Here is a 22,720-nt window from a genome sequence, read left to right as displayed (position 1 = left end):
CAAAATTTTATGGTTACCTCAGAAGATGTGTTTTCGTTTCTTATGCAAAGTTATCTTTGTTCATTTATTTTCTCCCATTTAAAGTTAATAACTAATCTTAAGCTGATAGCATCATTTATCATGTTACCAGGCAAGATTTTTCCTTGCTTTTTAAAAAAATGTAATATTTTCTCTAGAACATTATATAGTACCTACTATGCTTACATAAATTAGCACATTTAATTAAATAAAGGAAATACTATATTGGATTCCTCATTTCTGAAACTAGATATCTATGACTTGATTCCTAAATTTGGGCATAATTTTAGGAGATCCTTAGTAATAAAGTTTATTGCACAGGCTGCAAGAAAGACAAGCCTGCCTCAGTACCACTGCCAATAAACCAAAACTTGCCAGGTTGGAAGGTATCACAGCCTTGGCAGGGTACTCAGATTGGGCTCATCATCACTGACATCACTGCCCTGTTGTCTGGCAGTGATCCCAGGTGGGGATCTCTCTGTTCAGTCTCCTTAACTTATTTTATGCTGAATGAAATAACCAACTCTACCATGTCAAACGAGACTCTAGCAAAAAGGAATTTGTGAACTCCATTCAGTGGCGAGCAACTTGACTGCTTAGGCAATGTCTGACAAAAAAAGGTGCTCAATAGATTATGCAGTGGAATTGAAAAAGAGACTCAGAGAGAGGCTTTGAAATTAAGGCTCGACTAGGATTTTTTCCAAAGTACTAAAATGGCTTACGAAAAATATTTTTTTTCATTTCTATGTGTACAATCCATAAAGTGGATATTATGTGCATTTTCCACTCTAATTTAGACCAGTTGAAAGGAATAAATAATGAAGTGCTGACATATTTATTTTGCATCTACTAGGCTTATCCATTAAAATAGATTTATCTGCACCATTTCCCTTAAACTGCAATCATGCCCTGGTTTTACAGCAATTTTCTGTATTTTGTGAAATTATGCCTCCAGATGCTTATGATGCACTTGGGGGCTGCATTGTTCCACCAGGTCAGAAGCATGTATAGAGTCATGCTATTTCTTCCAGATGTGAGAGCTCAACATTCTCTGCATCCCAAACTCCAATAAAATAGAATTTATCCACTTCTGTGGTCACAGATGTAATGTTATGCATATATGTTGCTTGCTCAAAGATTCCTTTGTAAAATGGGTTTCTGAACGTTTGGTTTCTTAACATGCAGATGAAATCTGTATTTGCCTCACAACTACTTTTTAAAGCAATTTCAATAGGTTTGCTCAATTTGGAGTTGGATGAATGACTATTTGCTAAGGATTCTGATTCTGAGAGGTTTACTTCTAAATACAATCTTATATGTGTGTAAAACATGGAGACTTTCAATCTGTTTTTTAAAGATTCATTTTCTGTTTGGTCATTGTCTTTTCAGCCCCATTTCCTAAACGCAATGCATGATGTTTTCTGAGAGGAATTCATAATAGGGATTTTCAGTTCTTACCACTTGCCTCTCCAAACAAACCTAATGGTGCCAGTTGAAAAAAAAAACAGTTTAATTATTTAAGAAAGCTATGTTCAGTACCTTAAAAGTAGTATTTCATTGAGTTTTTTAAATTATAAAAGAGTAGATTGTCATTGTACACAAAACAACCATATTGTGTGTGCGAGTGAAGTCAAATATGGAAATCTTCCTCCCTCCCACAACACGTACCTCCAGAGAGGTAAACACTCTTAACTGTTATTGTATGCCCTTCTGGAGCTTTTTCGCATTCCTTTACCTACATATATAAGTACATGGACTATCTGCAGCTTGCTTTTTTCATTGAATTATAGAACTTGGAGCTCTTGCCCTATCAGTGCACATACATTGACTTGATTTTTAAAACCCACTGCACAGACCATAGAACAGATTCAGCTATCTTCCATTGATGGATATTTAAGCCATCTATTTTTTACTTATTAAAATGTCTCAGTGAACTTATTTATGTAGTATAGATTCCTAGAAGTGGAATCACTTTTGGCAGATATTACCAGATTCCTTTCCAAAAAGGCTAAGTTTATCCATCCTCCACAACAGTGGATGCCAGGATCCTACTCTCCAAATATTTGCCAACACTGGGTAATGTCACTATTTCCAAATGTTATGCTAGTATTTTAATAATTTTTAAATTTTAAATTTACATTTTTATGCTTTTAGCTCAATGTGTAAACATCTGTGACTGGTATTTTCTTTAACTTTATGTTTGGATGCTTTTAGCTCAATGTGTAAAGGTTTATGATGGGTGTAAAGGCAAAAACTTCTTAACAGTATAAAATATTTTTCTTTATCCAGTTTATTGCTTTTTACCTTGATTCTTCTTTTTTCTGGTATTAATAATCCTGTTCCTGATCTTTGTTGGCACTTTCCTGTTTATATTTCTATTCCTTTATTTTCAATATTTCTATTTCATTTTATAAAGATAATGTAATTAAATTTTGCCTTTTTACCTAATTTAGGAGGCTTTGCTTATTAATCAAGGAAGTTTTTGCATTTGTTGTGAATCCTGAAATGTTTGCTCTTTTCCTGACATCTTATTCAAAATTTTCTCTTTGTTAAGCTTTTATTAGTTTCTCTTCACCTTTAAACATTTTTTCCTCGATTTCACTGAATTGGGTTTCCTTTGTTTTTATCTTTTCTCTTATGATTTGGAAGTTTCATATCCCATTTCTGATCTATGTCCTATTTCTATTTTACTAACAGTTACACTTACGTTTTAGACATAAACAAATATACATATATATGTTTTGTTTTGATCTTAATTTATATGAGATATACACAAATTTAAATATATTTATATTCACGTTACATATGTTCAGTTAGATGTTTCAGCAATACTGATTGAATACTAATTTTTTATTTAAATGAAAGTGAGCATGTAAAACACCTGATGATCATTTATTAATACAAAGTCATCTATCTTACCTCAAGTATTAAACAGGCATAACATAAACACTAAATTAAAACGCAATGTTAGAAACATTATTTTGTGAGTTTCAAACTTCAGTATCAACAACTTTAGGGACATTTTTCAGTAAAAATATATATCAATAATAGCACTATTCCAAGCTTTCTATTTTTATATAGCCTTATGTTCTTTTGCTCTTCAATATGTAGTACTTCTAAATTATTTCTAACTATTAATACTACTTTTTAAACTTTTCCTCTGAAAATAATTTTATGATATAGTTTGCACCACATGAGTTTAGATAATGGAATGATCCTGGACTGCAGCAAAATGCCTAACAATGAAGGCTAAGAGTTTTTAAAGATCAGTATCCAAATCTGTGGCAATTTTGGTGTAACAGGACGTGAGGCTCTTAAAGAGCAGAAGCCAGTCTGTTTCTGTGAAGCACCAGATTCTCAACTTTTACCTTAAAGTTATAAAAATTAAATTATTTTGCAGTTCAAAAGGCTGCCTGCAGATGTACAGCACAGAGTTGTAAAGGAGACAGCCTTAATTACAGACATGGTCACAGATGCTATACTGGTCTAGATCTGCCCTGTCCAACGTGGTGGCCTCTGGTCTCATGTGACTGAGCGCTTGAACTATGGTGAGGTGGAACTGAGATGTGCTTTAAATGCAAAATATACACCGGATTTCAAAGACTCAATATGAAGAAGAAAAATTTATATAAAGTATCTCATAAACAATTCTTATATTGATTACATGTTGAAATAGGATATTAATTTCACCTGGTTCCTTTCACTATTTTAATGTGGCTACCAGAAGGTTTAAAATTTCATATGTGGTTCTCATTATTCAGAGGTAATATGTTAATTATCATTTTCTTGGAGTTCCAATAATTGTCTTGACAACAGCTGTGACAGTTCCAGGTCTGCCTAGTTCAATTCAGTCCAAAGGATTTCAGCAGTAATTTGCTGAAAACAGGAGACAGTATCCTCTCTTTAATGAGACAATGTCTACTGAAGTCATTTTCATGGCAAAATGGTAGCTGCCTTTTTTTGATTTAGTTATTATCATACGTTCCAACTTCATGATAGGGGTCAGTAATGGAAGCAGTGGCTGAACTTCTGAGTCTGGATTTACTTTGTTTTTGCACCATATTGTTCCTGTTTTCTAAATACTCAGAGCCCTTGTAGTTGATAAATTACACTAAACTACTCCTGTACTCCATAGATACATTACTCTAAAATCCTGACTTCTTCTTGTTATTGTTGTCCTCTATGAAGAGCAACATCCAAGCCTCCTGACAATGTCATCCTTTCAGGAAAAAATGTGATGTTTGTTTATTCACTGTTCTAAAAGATTAGTGGATGTGCTCACTTTGGCAGTACATATACTAAAATTGGAATGATACAGAGAAGATTAGCATGGCCTCTGAGCAAGGATGACATGCAAATTCATGAAGTATTCCACATAAAAATACTTTAAAAATAATAATAAAAAAAAAAGGCCGGGCACAGTGGCTCACGCCTGTAATCCCAGCACTTTGGGAGGCCAAGGCGGATGGATCACGAGGTCAGGAGATTGAGACCATCCTGGCTAACACAGTGAAACCCCGTCTCTGCTAAAAATACAAAAAAAATAGCCGGGCTTGGTGGCGGGTGCCTGTAGTCTACTCGGGAGACTGAGGCAGGAGAATGGCGTGAACCTGGGAGGCGGAGCTTGCAGTGAGCCAATATCACACCACTGCACTCCAGCCTGGGCGACAGAGCGAGACTCTGTCTCAAAATAAATAAATAAATAAAAATAAAAATACATAAATTTAAAAAATAGTGGATAAAGCACATGGCTTGAATCGGGTTCCCTGCAGTGTCCTCACCCCATGGCCTTCTGACTGCCTTCTGCCCTTGCTATTATGTGGCCAGAGCCTGACCCACCCCAACCCACCCCACAGGCTTCACTTCAAACACCTTGTGCCTGCCATGGGTCCCACCTGCCAGCCTCAATGCCCTGGTCCTAAGCCTGAACCTACATACTTTCTCTCAACATCAAGACTTACCTGAATATATGCCAAACTCCTTCAAACAAAACATAACACAATAAAATATGAGCAGCTGCTTTATTTTTCTTATCTTCTATCCCTGTTTGTTGAAATCTTCTGGAATTTTAGTTTTGGATTTTTTTAATGTTATGTTTTTATTTCAGGAATTCACTTTAACAGTTGTATTAAACTGTGCAACTACATTGTCAAAAATTATTTAGTCACAGGGTTTGCTGGTTCCTTTGCTCATGGGGGCTTGGCATGTACTATAGCTTCCCTTTTGCTGACTTCCTTATCCTGATTCATTCTTCATTTGCCCAAGGCATCCTTCAGGGGCCTTTTCTCTTTCTTCCCCAGAAAGAATATATAATTTGGGAGTCCACTGTATCTAAACAAGAATTTACTGTAGTCGCCCATTTGACATCTTAGATCTACAATTCTAATCTCAAAATTATTTGCCCCCAGAACTTTGTGAGCACTGTTTTATTATTTTCTTTTTAGAGACCAGGTCTCACTCTGTCACCCAGGCTGGAATGCAGCGGTGCAATCATGACTCACTGCAGCCTTGAACTCTCAGGCTCAAGTGATTCTCTTACCTCAGCCTTACAGGCATATGCCACCATACTCAGCTAATTTTTTTTTTTTTTTTGCAGAGATGGGTGTCTCACTATGTTGCCCAGCTGGTCTCAAACTCCTGGCCTTTAGTGATCCTCTTGCCTCAGCCTCCCAAAGTGTTGGGATTACAGGCATGAGCCACTGCGCTCAGCCCCGTTACTTTCCAGCATTTAATGTTATTTGACACTTTAGTTGACACTCTGATTCTTAGTCTTTTATAGATTGCCTGTTTGGTTGTGCTCTCTTGCTCTCTTTCTCCAGAGACTTGATCAAGGTATGTCTCAGTCCATCCCCAATTCTTGCTTAACACTGTTTAGAGAAAACTCCCTCCAACTGCACTTTTCCTCTACTCTCACACAACAATCATCAACACAGAAGACTTCTGTGATCAAATGTGGGTTTTTTCCCCATACACCCATCAGCAGACACCAGCTGCATGTCCTCTAATTCAACTCCAATGCTATTTACCTAGAGATGGTGTCAGATCCCACAGGCTGAGGGGTCAGTCCCCAAGACTGCCTCTCCACACCAGTCACCAAGTCTGGGCCTTCAGAACTTCTGACCAACCAGCTTCAAGGTTCCCATGACCCCTTGTTTGGGTTCAATAAATTTGCAGGAGCAGCTCACACAACTCAGGGAAACACTTAGTTCATCAGTTTATTGCTCCATACTGGAAAAAATACAGATGAAGAAACGCTAGGGCGAGGTATGGGGGAAGAGGCTTGGAGCTTCCATGCCCTCCTGGGGCACACCACTCTCCAGCAACCTCCACATGTTCAGCTATTGGGAAGCTCTCTGAACCCTGTCCTCTTGGGGTTTTATGAGTCTTAAGACCCACAATTAGAAAGGTGGGAGAATATTAGAGTGGAAGGAGGCCAGAACACCAGAGGCCTACCCGAGGCCTAACACATCCAACATTATAACAAGACTGTATAAGGGCTGTGGGAATTATGAGCCAAAGAAACCTGGATGGAAAACATATATATATATATATATATATATATAATAATACCACACACTCAGTAGATGCTTTTGATATGAACTATATATTTCACTCAGAAGAATTATCTGCTTTTAATAATGTAATTATCATCTACTTCTCTTTTTACTTTCTATAGATTCCCCATTATATGGATATTACTTTCCTGGAATCTGTCATACTACTTAACTCCTCACTCTAGCTCTGTCTGCTGAAGATTGTAAAATAATTCCACAGCTTATTCTTCCTTTTAACTATCTTGTTTCAGCCCTTTCCATTTTAAAAAATTCAGTTCTCCCACTAAGATTTTTATTTTAACCATTAGAATTCTTCTGTTTCCTGGGCCTTTATTTCATAGCTGTGATAGATTCTGAAGCAGGCTCCATGATCCCTACCTCCTGGTAGTTGTCATTTTTAATACCCTTCCCTAAGAGGGGAAAGGACCTGTGTCTTGCTCTCACCCTGCAGAATACAGCATAGGTGACAAAGTGGTGCCTGTGTGATTACATTACAGAAGATAATAACATCTGTGCTGCTGGAAAGGCTCTCTCCCCGGCCGGCTTTGAGGAAGCAAGCAGCCATGTTGGAATGCCTACATGGCAAGGAACTGAGGGCATCCTCCAGCCAACAGATGGCAAGAACTAAGACCCTCTGTCCAGCCATCTGTAAGGAACTGAATGTTGCCCAACCACCATGTGAGCTGAGAAGTGGATCCTTCCCCAACAAGCCTCAGATGAGACCACAGCGCTGACCAACACCTTCATTGCAGCCCTGTGGGCCCCTGAAGCAGAGGACCCAGCTAAGCCTGACAGAAATTGCAAGGTCATTAATGTGTGTTATTTAAAGTCACTAAGTTTGTGGTGATATTGTTAAGCAATATTATACTAATACAATAGCTGCCTATTTTAATTTGGTGGCTACCATGTCTTCTGGGATCAAGACTTCCTAAAGGTCTACTCAGTCTCCTGAATCAATGGTTTTCTTTGATGGGAATCACTCTGCTTCTTCTCTGGGTGCCTCTCATGATGTTGGGTTTTTCAGAAGTCTCATGAATCTTGTGTGGTTATGAAGTGCACATAAAGTCCCTAGCTATAAAGAACTTTCTAATGGGTGTGATACAGGATTAGAGACAAAGACAGTAAGCATACGTATTTTCAGTTAGTAACAATCACCAATAAAAAATGTAGGATAATATGATAGTGATGGCATGTATGTGTTGGAAGTTAGTGAAGGCTATCTCACAGTGGTCAAAGAAGGCCTTGCTGGAGAAATTATATTTTACTAACTTGAAACAGCAGCTGTAAGGAAGAGCTTTCCACACTTAAAGAACAGACAGTGTAATGTTCCCTACCCCACATTGCTGCTGTAACAAACTACCATAAACTTAGCAGCTTAGAACCACACACGGTTATGACCCCACAGTTCTGTACATCAGAAGTCTAGGAGTCTCTACCAGTTTCTCTGCTCTGGGTCCCGTAAGACTGAAATCAAGGTGTCAGCCGTCCTGGATTCTCATCTGGAATCTCTGGGTGAGGCTTCCTGGCTTATTTAGGCTGCTGGCAGAATTCCCTTCTATGCAGCTGTAGGACTGACACCTCTGGTTTTTGTTGGCTATTGTCTGGAGGCTCCTGTCAGCTCCTAGAGACTTCTCTCCAGCCCTTATGCATAGGCTCCTGCTTCACGGAGCTGCAACTTCAGAGAAAATCCTTCTCATGCTCGGAATCTTGGACGTCCTCTCTGCCACATCTTTCTTCTGCCTCTTCAGCCCTCCTCTTCTCTAACCAGCCAGAGAACATTCTCTGCTTTTAAGGACTTACGAAATTAGACTGGCCCTACACAAATAATTCAAGATAACCTCCCTATCTGCAGGTCTGTAACCGCATTACCTCTGTAAAGTCCCTTCCCAGCAGTGCCTAGATTTGACTGAATAAGCAGGGGATGGGTCTCTTGGAGGAACATCTTCAGAATTGTCTACCACACTTCCTATATGAGAAACATGTTTGTTGCACCTTAAGATCCAGTGGGATGAAACAAAGTAAGAAAGGAGAGTGAAGAGAAATGGTATTTGGCTCTAGGAAGGAATTTGGATTTTATTTTCATTTAGATGGGAATCTATCAGGATTTTTACAAGGGGAAGTAATGTTAAGTTATACTTTAAAAGTGATCAGTATGCTGACAGGGGAAAGCTTCCTTAGCAATTGTCTTTCATATTGCCCAGCCATGGATAGAGATGTGTTAACTGTGGCGTGAGCATGACCTCCTCTATGTCTCAGCGTAAGCCTGCATGTGTCAGTGGCAAGGATATAGAGAAACTGCAGGAAGTGGGGGTTGACCCTTAAAAAAATGTGGAAGTAGGTAAAAAGTTACTGAGACAGGAGTTAGTTAAATCAAGAAGTTCCACTGCTTCATCAAATACTCGTGCTTCTGTCTAACGTGGCAACCAAGTACCTGCCACCCTGACTCACTTCTCAGGCTGCAGGGCCCACAAAAGCCAGGCGACTGTAAATGACTCCCCCTGATTTAGGGAACTCCACTTCCCAGTGGCTCCATAAGAAGAGTGAGGCATGAGCTCTGCAAGGCTTGTCTTGGCAATCCTTTCAGATACCAGACCACTGGCCCACAGACTATTTTGCTGCCTAAGCTAGGGGTACAGCCCAGGCACTGCTGAGATAACCAATCTCAGCTGGCGTTTTCACAGCTATTAGTTAGCTCAGGGATTCCAACAACCCAATATCATTTGCCTTGTGACCTCCAGAAACACCTGTCATATTTGAAAATGGTAACCTTCTCTTTTTCCAATATCACATTGGACTTATTCTTAGTGTGTATTTCTTCATTTCAATGAAAATTTTGCACATACGGGCAGGAAAGGTAAATTTGTGGCTTAGGCCACTATTTTAAATGAAAGTTTGATACTATACCTTTTCTTATTAAGCTAATATATTCTGGTGGGAAAAATGCTGGGGTAGTTTTTTCCTAGAAGCCTTTTAGGGGAAAGTTGAGCTGCATGCATTTCTTGGATACAAAGGTAAGGTGCAACTCTGACACTAAAGCATGGGATTACCAAGTGCTGATGGCTCCCTCTCTGGGATCGCATGGCTTCATCACACATGGGGATGAGAACCGGGGCCTGACAATCCAGGACAGTGAGTGAAGGTGAGCAAAGGAGGAGACAAGGCCTCTGCTCTGGACTCACTGATTGCACAGGTTGTTGTAGCATGGGAGTGCTTGCCCTGGCCATATCCAAGGAACCTGGGACTTAGCTACATTTTCCCTGCCATCTCTACATTTCTAAGCAGAAATGGATTGAGAGAGCTCTAATAGCTGGGCTTCACTGGCCGTGGCAGGCCCTGTTGGTCAGCAGGCACACCGCCGCTTGTTGAGATGCCTGAGCCCAGCTGTCACAAAACACCAATGGCCCAAGTGTCCTTAACCACAGCATGTTGCCTTTATAAGACGCCACCTTATGTGGACTTCCTAATTTTTCTTTTTCCCTTTTCTTAAGTGGTTTATTATATATTAAGTGGTCCATTATACCGACTTAACTCCTTAATAAAGCCCTCTCTTCATGTTTTCCCATTGTTTTGATAATGAGCCAAATTAGTAATAAAGTTAGCCCTTACCTGACTATACTTTGTTCTGTACCTCCCAGTACCCAGCACCTGATACTGTGTAAGCAATTCTCAAATTTGTAAATTTTTGGTAAGTGATAACAGAAATCTGGATGTGTCATTAAGGATTGTCCAGTACAATTTCCTTTTATCACTAAAAAAAACAGATCTTAGGGAGTTTGTACAAACTCTCTAAGGTTAGAATCACTGGCAGTTTTCTAATGTCCATTTTAATGCTCTTTCCATTATAAACTGTGTTGTAAAAGTATTTTTAAGGGCAAGAGTTAAAAGTGGGGACTGCATCTTATCTATTCTCCCAAGACTCCCTCCATTCACCCAGGCTGCTGGGGCAAACCTTCAAGGTGGCTCCACCTGCTTAAACTGTTTAAAATGTGCTCCCTCACCACCAACTCCCGAACTGAGGTCAAGAACTAGGAATATAAGAAGGAAGTTAAAAGATGTTATCTTTATCCAACCTGTCCTTTTGCCATGGACCTTGATAGAATCCTTTCTTTTAATCAGATCCCTAAAGGTGGGCTGTAAAGTGTCCCTTAAAAAAACACTGGGGAGTAACAATGGAGACCAATAAATAACATATAAGCATGAGTAGAGAAAAATAATAATCTGGGACAGACCTTTAAAAATGTTCTAAAGTGTAAAAAAGGAGAAACATAACTAAGAGATATTTCTTTGGAATTAGAATTTTTCCACAAAACTAAAGATAGATGGCATATGATATATGATGCAAATACCACAAACACTAAGCAGAATGAGCTAGGACAACCACACAAAATAGTTGAAAAGATCCTTCACAGCAACAAGAGCAAAATCAAGGCAGATTCAAAGAAGATGCACAATCATAAAACATGAACCAGGCCTTTTAAATCTGTATTTTACTATTTAATCCTCATTCTCCAACAAGACAGGTATAAACTATTCTCACTTTAGAATTGAGATTGAATAATTAAGTAACCAACAGTCACCAGTAAATGACAGAGCCAGAATTCAACAGGTCTATTTGGCTCCATAGCCCATGATCTTTAGACTATGATTCCATCAAGACCAGCTTGTCAATATGAAAGGCATACCCAAGAGATATTTTAGAATTGAGAAAATGAGTTAAAATTTCAGAAAAATTAGAAATTTACCACAGAATGAATACATATCAAAAGGATCATATATTATTATTAGATGTGTAATAAAAAGATTTAAGAAGGCCTGAAATTATAAATTAGAATTACCATATTCATATCAAAATTGTCAAGCATTAATACCATAACCAAGTGACATGTTCGGTAAAATGTGTATTTCTACTAAGGGAATGTAATTTTTAAAGACATTAAATATCAGGCTAGCATTCACGTTTCTGAAACAATAGCTAAAGACAGGGCAGTGCCACACTCGAGAGAATTTAATCCAAGATTATATTCAATGAAGACAATCACATGTGGCAAGAGTAAGAAATCTTAAAGTTTCAGTAAGCTTCCTACCCAACTGCTTCAGAAACACTCAAAATCACAAAGTGTTGAGACAAAGAATGCTTCCTCTGTGGTATAACGTAGAAACAACAGATGACTCCCCAGCTCAAATTTTCTTTCCAGCTTTAAAATATCCTGACTATTCCTTTCAGGTTTAGATTCTTATTTAACAGAGTAGACCTTAATTCAGGAAGGGCCATTTCTTGAGCTAACCAGAGACATGGGCTCTGCCTAATCCAAGATGAGCTAAACCAACTAGACTTTCTCTCCTTGTCGCAATTTCTAAACTCCACAGAAAGACGTGGCCCTGTGGTTGGTGATCAAGGGAGCTTAAAGTCAGGGCTGGCAGAAGCTGTAACTGAAAAAAACTGATAATAAATATTAAGACCAAATTTCAGAGCTAAATAAAATATTAACAGCTAGAGGGCAAATGCTGATAAATCTAAATAGCTACGGTAATTGTAAGACCCAAGAAGGTGGGAGTGATCTGCAATTAAATACCAAGAAAGAAAAACTAGAGAATTCCTTGACATCAATACCAAAGAAACCAAGGTTATACCGCTATTTATATAGAAACAGAAAGGGATAAAGACAGCAATGAATATTGTGGAATGTTTTAGGATGTTAAAAGATACAACTAAGAACTGAAGACAAGAAGTTTAACGTCCAAATTCTAATAAAAAAGGCCAAGTGTGGTGGCTCACGCCTGTAATCCCAACACTTAGGGAGGCTGAGGTGGGTGGATCATTTTGAGGCCAGGAGTTCGAGAGCAGCCTGGGCAACATGGTGAAACCCCATCTCGATTAAAAATACAAAACTTAGCTGGATGTGGTGGTGCACACACTGAGCTGTGGTCTCAGCTACAAGGGAGACTGAGGCATAAGAATCACTGGAACCTACGAGGCAGAGGTTGCAGTGAGCTAAGATCACACCACTGCACTCCAGCCTAGGCAACGCAGCGAGACTCTGTCTGAAAATAACCAAAACAAAACAAAAAATGAATTCTAATGAAAGACAATCACATATTACAAAGGGAAAAACTAAAAATTGCAGCAACAATCTTTTAACATAAAAACAGAAGGCAAACCAAGAATAAAAATTTAAACTATATATATATACACAAACTGTCTAAATTCAACAACTACAAGTGTTTCAATTTGTCATTTCAAATTGCACTGTTCACAAGAGAAAACATTAGAACCTAAATGTAACCTCCATGAGACCAAGGATATTTGTGTTGTTCACTGCTCTACCTTTAGTACCTTCAGTTTTTTGAATCAACGCAAAAAGAATGCCAACAAATACCAAAACTGCCTACTGCCCAATGCTGCCACAGCTCTGATTCAGTGCAGATGGAGTTTTACACAGGAACTACTTTTTCAAGAGGACAATTTAGAATGCAAGCAAAAGCTTTAAAAAGTACATATTCTTTAATCCAAGAATTACTCAAGAAATTTATACATTTTTAAAAAAGATCACCAAATGCATCCCACATAGTTCCTTTACAATAAACAAAAGATAAACAACCTAGCATCCTGTCCTGTATGCGCTCTACCAGATGACTCAATTATAGTCCATCCATCCATTGAATCCTAGACAATCATAAAAGGACATTTATGTTAACATGGAAAGTGAAGATACGCTTTAAAGAGTAGGCTACAAGAGGGAATACATTATACAATCCTACTGCTGTATAAAACAAAACATCTGGAAGAATCTATGCTTAAATATTAATAGTGTGTCCCACAAAGTGGTAGGATAACAGTGACTTTTATTCTTTTTACTTATCTCTATTTTCTCATGTTTCTGTAATGAACATGTTTCCTAAAACAAAATGAGTCTGTTATAAAAATCTGAAAACACTTATTTTTGAGAGAGCAGTATTACAGGCTGTAGTGTCAAATAAAATATTAAGTATCACACACTTCCCTGAAAATAACCAACATTCTTAATTAACCTTTCAGTTCTGTGAATATCTCTCTAATACTAGATCACACCTTGCTATTTCTGAAAATGTTAGTCCTGATAAAAATTAAAAACCATAAAAGAGGTAACAAATTGGCTGAATAAAGTAAAAATTGGCACTTTAGTTTTTAGTGAGATCTTAAATCTACTTAAATAACACTAACCAATACTTTGTCCAAATGTAAACCGTTATACTAGCTGACATTAAGAATTATGTGGCCATCAGAAGGCACTTTCTTCAATAAAAGATGAATATTAATCAGACACAACTTTATTTGTAATCTTCAACTAAAAAAAATTTGAGCTCACTTTTCATGTTATATAGCTTCAAAAGACAGACTTCTTAGAAACAAAAGTTCATTCTCACTTTGTTCAAACAGGCTTACATATCAGGTAATCACTGGAAAGCAAAACTTACATTAACATACACTATGTCAATCAGTTGCAAAATCTGTGCTATTATTTGAAGTACAGAATTCAGAATATATTCTAAAAAACACAATTAACACATCCCCAACTTTCTATGCTAAAAAATAAAAAAGACTGTACTACAGAGATGCCTTGATTCCAAGTATCCCATTTACTTTCCACAACCAAAAGTTTTGTTCCAGTTTTCATAAAGCTCTAAATCTTTTGGAGAAACACTAGGTCGCACAGTTCTAAAAGCATTTTCAAAATCAATATAAGCTATGGGTCGAACTTGATCTGGTGTTATGGTAGCAATGTCAGCAGTTTGTAAACTGCGAATAGGACCAAGAGAAGCCTCTCTGCAAAGCTGTGTCATGTCTGCTCCTGAGAACCCATCAGACTGCTGTATAATCTGTTCAATTTCTTGTTCACCGAGGCAATACTGCTCTTTGGACATTAGATTAATTACTATCTGTTTCCTGGCTGAAGCTTCTGGGAGGGGAATATAAAGCCTTTTCACCAATCTTCTCCGGGCAGCCTCATCAATTTCTTGTGGCCGATTTGTTGCTCCCACCACTAGGATACGATCTTCAGAAGATGTTGTTGCTCCATCTAATTGAACTAAAAATTCTGTTTTTATCCTTCTAGAAGACTCATGCTCACCATCTCCCCGTTGAGATAACAGGGAATCAATTTCATCAATAAATATCACAGCTGGTTGCTGACACCTTGCAACAGCAAACAATGCACGGACCATTTTCTCCCCCTCACCTACCCATTTAGAAGTTAAGGATGAAGCAGAGATGCTAAAGAATGTTGCCCCAGACTGACTAGCAATGCACTTGCCAATTAGAGTTTTACCAGTCCCAGGAGGACCAAAGAGCAAAATTCCTTTAGGGGGTCCCCTTAAACCAGTAAAGATGTCTGGCCTCAACATGGGCCACACAACTATTTCCTTTATGGTGGCTTTAGCAAATTCTACTCCTGCAATATCTTCCCAATTTACTGGAGGTCCATGATCCATAATCTCATTCATAATAAGTTCAATCATCTTTGGCTCCAAGTTCTTCAGACGCTCATCGACTGGATGTGCTGGTTCTGTAGGTCCTGCCCCATAAGGCTTATACTGCATTCCTCCATTCTGCTCTCCCCCATCTTGCTTGGGTATAGGAGGAACAAACTTTCCAAGTATTCCTCGGGATCTACTAGCTCCTAGAGACTTTTTTACACCACCATATGAAGACCCTGATGCACGTTGAGGTTGGTGGTACTTTTTTTGCTGATCTACCCATAATTGTTCTTTTGCAGTTTTAAATGTAGGCAGGCTGCTATCCTCCTTTGGGCCATTATCTTCTGTTTTACTACAAGCCTTATTCAGTATTGGATTGGAAAGTGCATCAATGGTGCCAGAACCATAAAAAGACTTCCTCTGTGGATTTTCACAGGCAGCAGGAAAACAAGACTGGTTAGATAAGAACATATTAAGTCCTATGTTTTCTTTTGGAGAGCTGTGATTTTCCTTTTTGACATTTCCAAACAATGGTGTGACATGGAATTTTGCAGTAGCTGACTCACCTACAGGTGCTAAGAATGTAGGACAAGTCTTAGCAGTGTTAGTCACCATAGGTGGCTGGGCACTCTGAAGGAGTTTCAAAGGATTGCTCTCTGGGAAGTCTTGGGTCCTATCTCGATCATGAGCTGAGTTAGGTAATGGGTCACTCTCTTGAGAACTACCACAAACACTAAATTTAGGAAGATCAAAGACAGTGGCCTCCTTATGGATTACCACTGACGCATGAGCAGGTTCCAACAGACAGTCTTTGAATCTTTTGCCAGCTTGCATCATCTTCTGTACACTACTCATTTTGAAAACATTATTTATTGACAATCCAGACTGCCACTTGTCACTATCTGTTTGTTGAGATCCTGCCAAAGTTAAAATGTTTTCTGCATAATTATTCAAGCCAGATTCAACATTGTCAGAATCAATAATTGCAGAATATTTCTCTGCATATTTTTTGAACAGTTTGGTAGCACAGACCTGGGAAATCTCAGAGTTTGCCCATGCATACTGAATGCGTAATATCTGTGCACGGTATGCATCTGCCTTCCGTCCTGTACATGTGCCAGATGTAATTGCAAAGTAATTCTTCTGCCATTCACTCAGGTGCACAGATCTAGAGCTGGAGGTCTGCATTTTAGAGGTTCTATAACAATAAAAATGAAAATCAGTATGAAGAAAACAAAGACCTAATACTTTAAATATAGTTTTAAAATTTCTGCTAATCTGAAGGGACACTGGACTTTTTATTTATAATGTAGATTTATAAGGACAGGTGATAAGAGAAATATATCTAGTTAACTACAGATTTCAAGTATTCAAGACTTATCAATATGAAGTCTTCAAGATTAAAGACTTGATTAAATAATAATTTATATGAGTTAAATTGTTTTAGTTACACAATTTTATCTGTAAGGAAAGCATTCATAAGGTTTAAAATTAGTTTTAAATTTTAAAAACAATGGAACTATAGATATATAAAGCAAAACAAAATAAACAAGAGGTTTAACTCTGACCTGTAAAACTAGGTGAATGAGCTTGAGCGAGCTCTTTACTATCACTGACGGTTCTTCAGTTTTCTTTCTTTTTTTTAGACAGTCTCGCTCTGTCACCCAGGCTGTTGGAGGGCAGTGGCGCTATCTCAGCTCACTGCAACCTCCACCTCGCGGGTTCAAGTGATTCTCCCACCCCAGCTTCCCAAGTAGCTGGGATTACAGGCACCTGCCACCATGCCTGGCTAATTTTTATATTTTTAGTAGAGATGGGGTTTCACCATGTTAGTCAGGCTGGTCTTGAACTCCTGACCTCAGGTAATCCACCTACCTCAGCCTCCCAAAGTGCTGGGATTATGGGCATGAGCCACTGTGCCCAGCTGGTTCTTCAGTTTTCTTATCTGCAAAGTGAGAGGAACCATTGGGAGAATCAAATCAAGTAATGACTATGAAAATAATCTGAAAACTATCATTATCCTTATCACACAAATGTAGAAACTGAGGCTGAGAGACTTAAAGAACTTACTTGAGATCACACAGCCAGTTATGAATGGTACCAGAAATCGAACACAAGCAGTTTCACTCCAGGTACTGTGCACTTCTGCATGTACACAATGCTCCTTGATGCTGCTATCCTAGGTCACAGATTGAACAGCATGGATCACAAATTTAAACTATGGCATATTTAAATGGTTTTAGTAACTTATTCATGAATAAGTTCATCACCCTAAACAGAATGCCCTAGAATATCTCTCAGTTTCCTAATTTCACATAAGTATTAAAAAGTGAAACTGTTACAGTAAATGAGAACAAGCTAGCCTACTAGTAAAATGCTTTTACTTTAGATTTCTTCTGTCAAGTTATTTGCATAAGCTTCTTCACATTGTTACATTTAAACAGAACTGTAGATGTATCACATTGTTAGATATATAGAATTTACTTACATATCCACAAGAAAAATTTATGAAAAATTTTTTGTTTCCTAACAGTATTTCAATTAAATGAAAACCAAGAAACCCTACTGTAGGCTCAAGTATTTGAATTCTGCCTTCCAAATTACTTGTAAGTACAGCTTAATAAACAATAGGTTCTTTTAGTGCAACAGCCATGTTTAATGCAGCTTTTATCTCCCATAATGCCTTACAAAGAAATTTGTCACATTGTAAGTAGGTGTTCATAAATCTTTAAAAAAATAAGAAAACTTAAGATCCAGAGCTTTCAATTAAAGACACTGTTAATTTATTTAAAGCTGTAAAGCTAAATAAGCTAGAGTCAAAACTAGATCTGACCTCTTCTGTCAAGCAGTTCATCCTTTTTTTTACTATACCATTTTGATGTTAAACTCATTTATACAATACTGGAAATGAAAAACTGAAAGAAAGGTGACTCGGAAAACACTTGACACAAACTTTCACAATTAGTATTATCATTCTCTTCCTCTCCATGGCTTCATTCCACTTTATCATCTGTTATCCTGAAATTTCTACCATACCTCCGAGTTCTAGTCACTGTTCTCAGAATAAACCCCCTTCTCCTTTCCATCTTCACCTTTCCTTCAATATTCATTTTCCAAGTCTTACTTCTTCCTTTCAATTCAATCATTTAAATGGCAAATATGGATAACCAAAAACTGGTCATCACTGATCAGTGACACAACCATTGTCTTGTTTACCATTTCCAAGTCAATTTAACCTTTATGGCCTTTCCCAGATCTAAAAAGTATGATTAATTAGCACTGTCATATGAACTGCATTTCAATCTTCTTTATTTTGCCAATGTTCTGATTATTTTAGTAATGTGATTATCTGTCTTCCTAACTAGATAGTTGGCTTCTGCAGGGAGGAATTGTTTTCCATTCCATTCACATTGTCTTAGTACCTAGAATACAGTATCCTTTGGAATAATAGCTACTAAAATACTGACGGAGTGCCTACTCAGTATCAAGCACTGTACAGGCCTTTCATAAGATTCTATTCTTGATGCAAAACAGGAGTTAAGAGCACAAGGTCTGGAGCCAGGCTGCCTGCGTTCAGATCCTGGCTCTATCATCTGCCAGTAGTGACTGTAGGAAAATCTCTTAATGTCTTTCTGCCGGTTTTCACCTATAAAAGAAGCGCAGCAACATCAGTGAGCTGACAAGGTATTTTAATTCTGCAAAGCAATCGACAGAGGATTCCGCACTTAGAAAATACTCTATAAAATACTGCTTCTTCCAGATTCCTCACAATGACCCCTGAAAGGTTATGAGCCCTTCTTTCTCATCGCAGAGATTAAGAGCTTGTCTGGGTCACAGGGGAGCTGACTGACCCCCCGCTGTGGGCGCCCAGAGCCCCGCTGGGCCCGGTAAATGCCTGCGGTATGGGGCCCCGCCCCAGGAAGCCGCCCGCAGACCTGGCCCCGAGCCTGCCGTCCACGCCGGGCCCCAGCTTCCTAATCCTGGTTGAGTATGGTTCTGGGCTAGCGAGTCGGCCACCCTCCCGCTAAGACAGAAGCAAAAGGGCACGGCCACTGCCTGGCTCCCGCCTCCCACGGCCTCCCGCGAAGCCCCCGCCCCGCGACCCCCCAGTATTCCAGAGGCACCCGCCCGCCTCTCCCCTACGCCCCAACCCTGATGCTCCACAGGGGTCAGCAGCGCCCCTGCCACGCCTCCCGTCACTGCGTCCTACCTGCCGCGGGTCGGGGACGCCGGCGACCTCCGAAAAGCGCGGGGACCGATGTGCGCCTGCGCGCTGCTGTTGCCCTCGGGCTCGCGCCGTACGTGCGTGCGTGAGTGCGTGCGTGCGTGCGTTCGGCGCGCGGGGCGTGGACGCGGCACCTGGGCCCGGGAACCACCACCTGGGCCCCAGCTCCGACCAGTGGTGTTCGATAAACGCTTATTACATCATTGTGCAGAGGCTTCATTTTAAAAAGTACTCCCAAATAAATACAAGGAGGCGATGGAAATTGAAAGAAGATTCGAAGGATTCCCATAGAGCGTGGCTCACCTGCCCTCACCAGGAGAGCGAGCCGCGGCTCACCTGGGGGAGCAAAGCATGGCTCTCCTACGCCCACCCGGGAGAGCAAACAGTGGCTCACCTGCGCCCACCCGGGAAAGCGAAGCGTGGCTCACCTGCGCCCACCCGGGAGGGCGAAGCGTGGCTCACCTGCGCCCACTCGGGAGAGCCAGCCGCCATCCTGTGCTGCTGGCAGGGAGCGGGCGGCGGGAGAGGAGCAGATCCACTTAGGTCGGCGGTTAAGACGTCATTACAACAAGCCACCCCGGCCTCGCGGGGACTGTGGCTGCGCCCCCTCTTGAATTCAGGCCTAGCACGTCTCACCTCCGCCTCTCGCACCCTGCAGTCTGTGCTCCATAAAGCACGTCAGCGGGTGCTCAGCAATGTTCCCTGGCTGAAAGAACTGCATAGAGTAGCATGCAAAAATGACATGCATGTTTAAGATAAAATAAGGGAGAGGACACCTGTTCTGACTGAATCCGGCAGCTCAGGTCTCCCCACAGCCAACATCTACATTCCTCTGGACAGCTCTCTGCTGTGTAGGGATACCTCCCTGGAACTTTGAAAAGCACCCCATCATTACCTTCCACTTTGTTCTGGAGCAAGGTTTCAAAAGAAGAGTGCCATATTTTGATTAATTTAGTGAACTGGATTTTCAGACACAAGTAACAGAGCAGCCACTCAGTGGCCTCTGCAGTAAATAATACCAGATCACATAACAAGAAGACTGGAGGTTGGCGGGAAATCTGGACCTGGTGACTCAAAGAAGTCATGAAGGACCGTCTCTCCATTCTGCCACCTTCTCGCCTGTGGATTTTCCTCCCCAGGCTTGTCACCTCATTGTTGAGAGATGCCCTCACAGTCCAAGCCAGGCAGCCTCACAGGATCAGATCTAAAACACAAACAGGGGGCCAAACTGAGAAAGGACCTTTTCCCTCTGCACACTTCTCTCTTGGAAAAAGAAAATGTTTCCCAGAAAGCCTCGTAACCTTCCTCTTATATCTCCTTGACTAACTGGGACCCGGATCCCTGGATATCCTTTCTTGAGAAAGAGAGGGTCTGGTGCAGGGGATAGAGAAAATGACTAGCAACTAGCAGCACATGATGTTTAAACACGAGATTTAAAGAAACGCAAGGCACAAACAATTTAAAGATTTTTTTTAAGTTTTTAAAATCTTCACAAAATAAAAAAGAATTGGACAATGCACTTTAAAAACTAGAAGACGTTTCACTGAAAACAACAGCTCCTAATTCATTTCATGGCTTAGATAGTAATGGAAAATTATTTTATTCTAATTCCATACTTTATCAACTAACTTTAATTATTTTATAATTACCCAAAGTATGTCATGTAGAATGAAAATAAAAGAAAATGAAAACAGTTATATCAAGGCCAAGTCAGTTGTATGTTTACTGGCTATTTAGAAATTTCTAAATGCGTGTATATTTAGAAATGACTATATAGATACTATTTGGGTAATGTTAGGGATGGAAAGTTTATGTCCCCCCAAAATTTGTATGTTGAAATCCTAAGCCCAATGTGATGGTTTTAAGGGGTGGAGCCTTTGTGAGGTGATTAGGCCATGAGAGTGGAGTCTTCATGAATGAGATTAGTAAGTATCCTTATAAAAGGGACTCCAGAGGCTGGGCGCAGTGTCTCATGCCTGTAATCCCAGCACTTTGGGAAGCCGAGGCAGGCGGATCACCTGGAGTCAGGAGTTGGAGAACAGCCTGGCCAACATGGCAAAACCCTGTCTGTACTAAAAATACAAAAATTAGCCAGGTGTGGTGGTGGGCACCTGTAATCCCAGCTACTTAGGAGTCTGAGGCCTGAGAATTGCTTGAACCCGGGAGGTGGAGGTTGCAGTGAACTGAGATCGTGCCACGGCACTCCAGCCTGGGGGACAGAGTGAGACTCTGTCTCCAAAAAATAAAATACAATAAAAGAGACTCTGAAGAACTTTCTAGCTCTCTTGCCATTACCTAAGGATGCAAAGCGTTGACAGCAGCCTGGAAAAGCCCTCACCAGAACTCGACCATTCTGGCACTCTGACTTCCAGCCTCCACTGTGAGAAATAAATTTCTATTGTTTATGAGCCACTCAGCATATGGTACTTTGTAGCCCTAGACAGGCTAAGACAGGTAATTAGCAATTTTAGGTGATTTTCATCATCAAAATTTTCATGATGGCATTTTGGAGAATTCACATAAACCACTCTGTTACCCTCCTACAAGTATTGCTCAAATACTGAATTATATTTATGCTTGCCAAAGTTAACTTTTTTCCAACAAGTAACACTAGCCACTTCATTTTGTGCTTTTGATATAAAAGCATTTCCCAATCCAGCAGCTTTCATCTTCTGGCCTGGTTGGCAAAAGTGTAACTCACTTCTGCACCGTCTCTGAACCCTAGTCTCCTCGTCAAATGTAAAACAGGAATAAACTTTTCTTACCCAGGAAGCCATTATAAGGATTATAATCAACATAAGATATAATTCTTAAATTATCAAAGCAGTTGCTGCCATGTGGCAGGCGTTCAACAGAAACCGTGTTGCTATGTTATTTTCATTGTTACCGTTAATACTCCTATTGGGATTGAAACCCTTATGTCGTATCAAGACTTTTCCATCTTTGACAAATGAGACATATTATAATAGTATTTTAATAATATGGAAGAGTTTAGTGCTTGAGCTATTCAATTATTAAACTTTGCTTCCAAGACCACAGTACATGTAAATACTGTGTACGTGTGTGTGTGTGTGTGTGTGTGTGTGTGTGTGTGTGTGTGTGTGAATATGCTGTTCTTTCTTCTTCTGGGTAGAAGTTGTTGAGCCTTCAAGGGAAGAGGTTTTCACCTACAGCAGACAGTGCCAGTTCTCTTGGTGTGAGGGATTCTTGGAGATGGCTGCCCATTTCCATATTCATGAATTTTATAAACATGGTCTCAGATAAATGCCAGTGTACACTTCAGTGAGCTCATTTGTTTTTGAGCAGAGGGGATAATACGGCCCTAAATAATGTGCCTCCCTGTCAGCCAGGAGAGTTATATTCTGGAGATGTGTGTGTTGGTGGGTGTGGGAGGCAGGTGGTGTTGAGGAGATAGGGAAGCTGACAGGACAAAGCTCAGAGGGAAAACAGCCCAATCTAAATCCAGTTC

The 22,720-nt window shown here is 39.9% G+C and overlaps 1 protein-coding gene and 1 non-coding gene across 5 annotated transcripts; one reads left to right on the top strand and one right to left on the bottom strand.

The window, feature by feature from the left end:
• The first annotated feature begins 4,292 nt into the window (after nucleotides 1-4,292).
• LOC116809773 (U6 spliceosomal RNA) lies at nucleotides 4,293-4,399 on the top strand. Its single transcript, XR_004369959.1, has one exon. It is a non-coding gene; the product is annotated as a U6 spliceosomal RNA (small nuclear RNA).
• Nucleotides 4,400-14,170: 9,771 nt separating this feature from the next.
• On the bottom strand, nucleotides 14,171-19,315 carry FIGNL1 (fidgetin like 1). Of its 4 annotated transcripts, none has more exons than XM_032758080.2 (5): nucleotides 19,237-19,315; nucleotides 18,494-18,672; nucleotides 17,097-17,205; nucleotides 16,902-16,971; nucleotides 14,171-16,224 (listed from the first exon to the last, which is right to left on the bottom strand). In XM_032758080.2, the coding sequence occupies exon 5, from the start codon at nucleotides 16,212-16,214 to the stop codon at nucleotides 14,190-14,192; it is 2,025 nt and encodes a 674-aa protein (XP_032613971.1). In that variant the 5' UTR covers nucleotides 16,215-16,224; nucleotides 16,902-16,971; nucleotides 17,097-17,205; nucleotides 18,494-18,672; nucleotides 19,237-19,315; the 3' UTR covers nucleotides 14,171-14,189. The 4 variants fall into 4 exon arrangements, with proteins under 4 accessions (XP_032613971.1, XP_032613969.1, XP_058300854.1 ...); XM_032758078.2 differs by having other exon boundaries at nucleotides 18,505-18,672; XM_058444871.1 differs by having other exon boundaries at nucleotides 17,097-18,672.
• Between the last annotated feature and the right edge of the window lie 3,405 nt (nucleotides 19,316-22,720).

The sequence above is a fragment of the Hylobates moloch genome, unplaced genomic scaffold (genome assembly GCF_009828535.3).
Source record: "Hylobates moloch isolate HMO894 unplaced genomic scaffold, HMol_V3 SCAFFOLD_1, whole genome shotgun sequence".
NCBI classification, from domain to species: Eukaryota; Metazoa; Chordata; class Mammalia; order Primates; family Hylobatidae; genus Hylobates; species Hylobates moloch.
This window is presented reverse-complemented; position numbering and strand designations above follow the sequence as displayed.

Bases quoted from the DNA above. Each gene is read 5' to 3' on its own strand.
- FIGNL1 (XM_058444871.1), bottom strand. From the start codon at position 16,214: ATGCAGACCTCCAGCTCTAGATCTGTGCACCTGAGTGAATGGCAGAAG.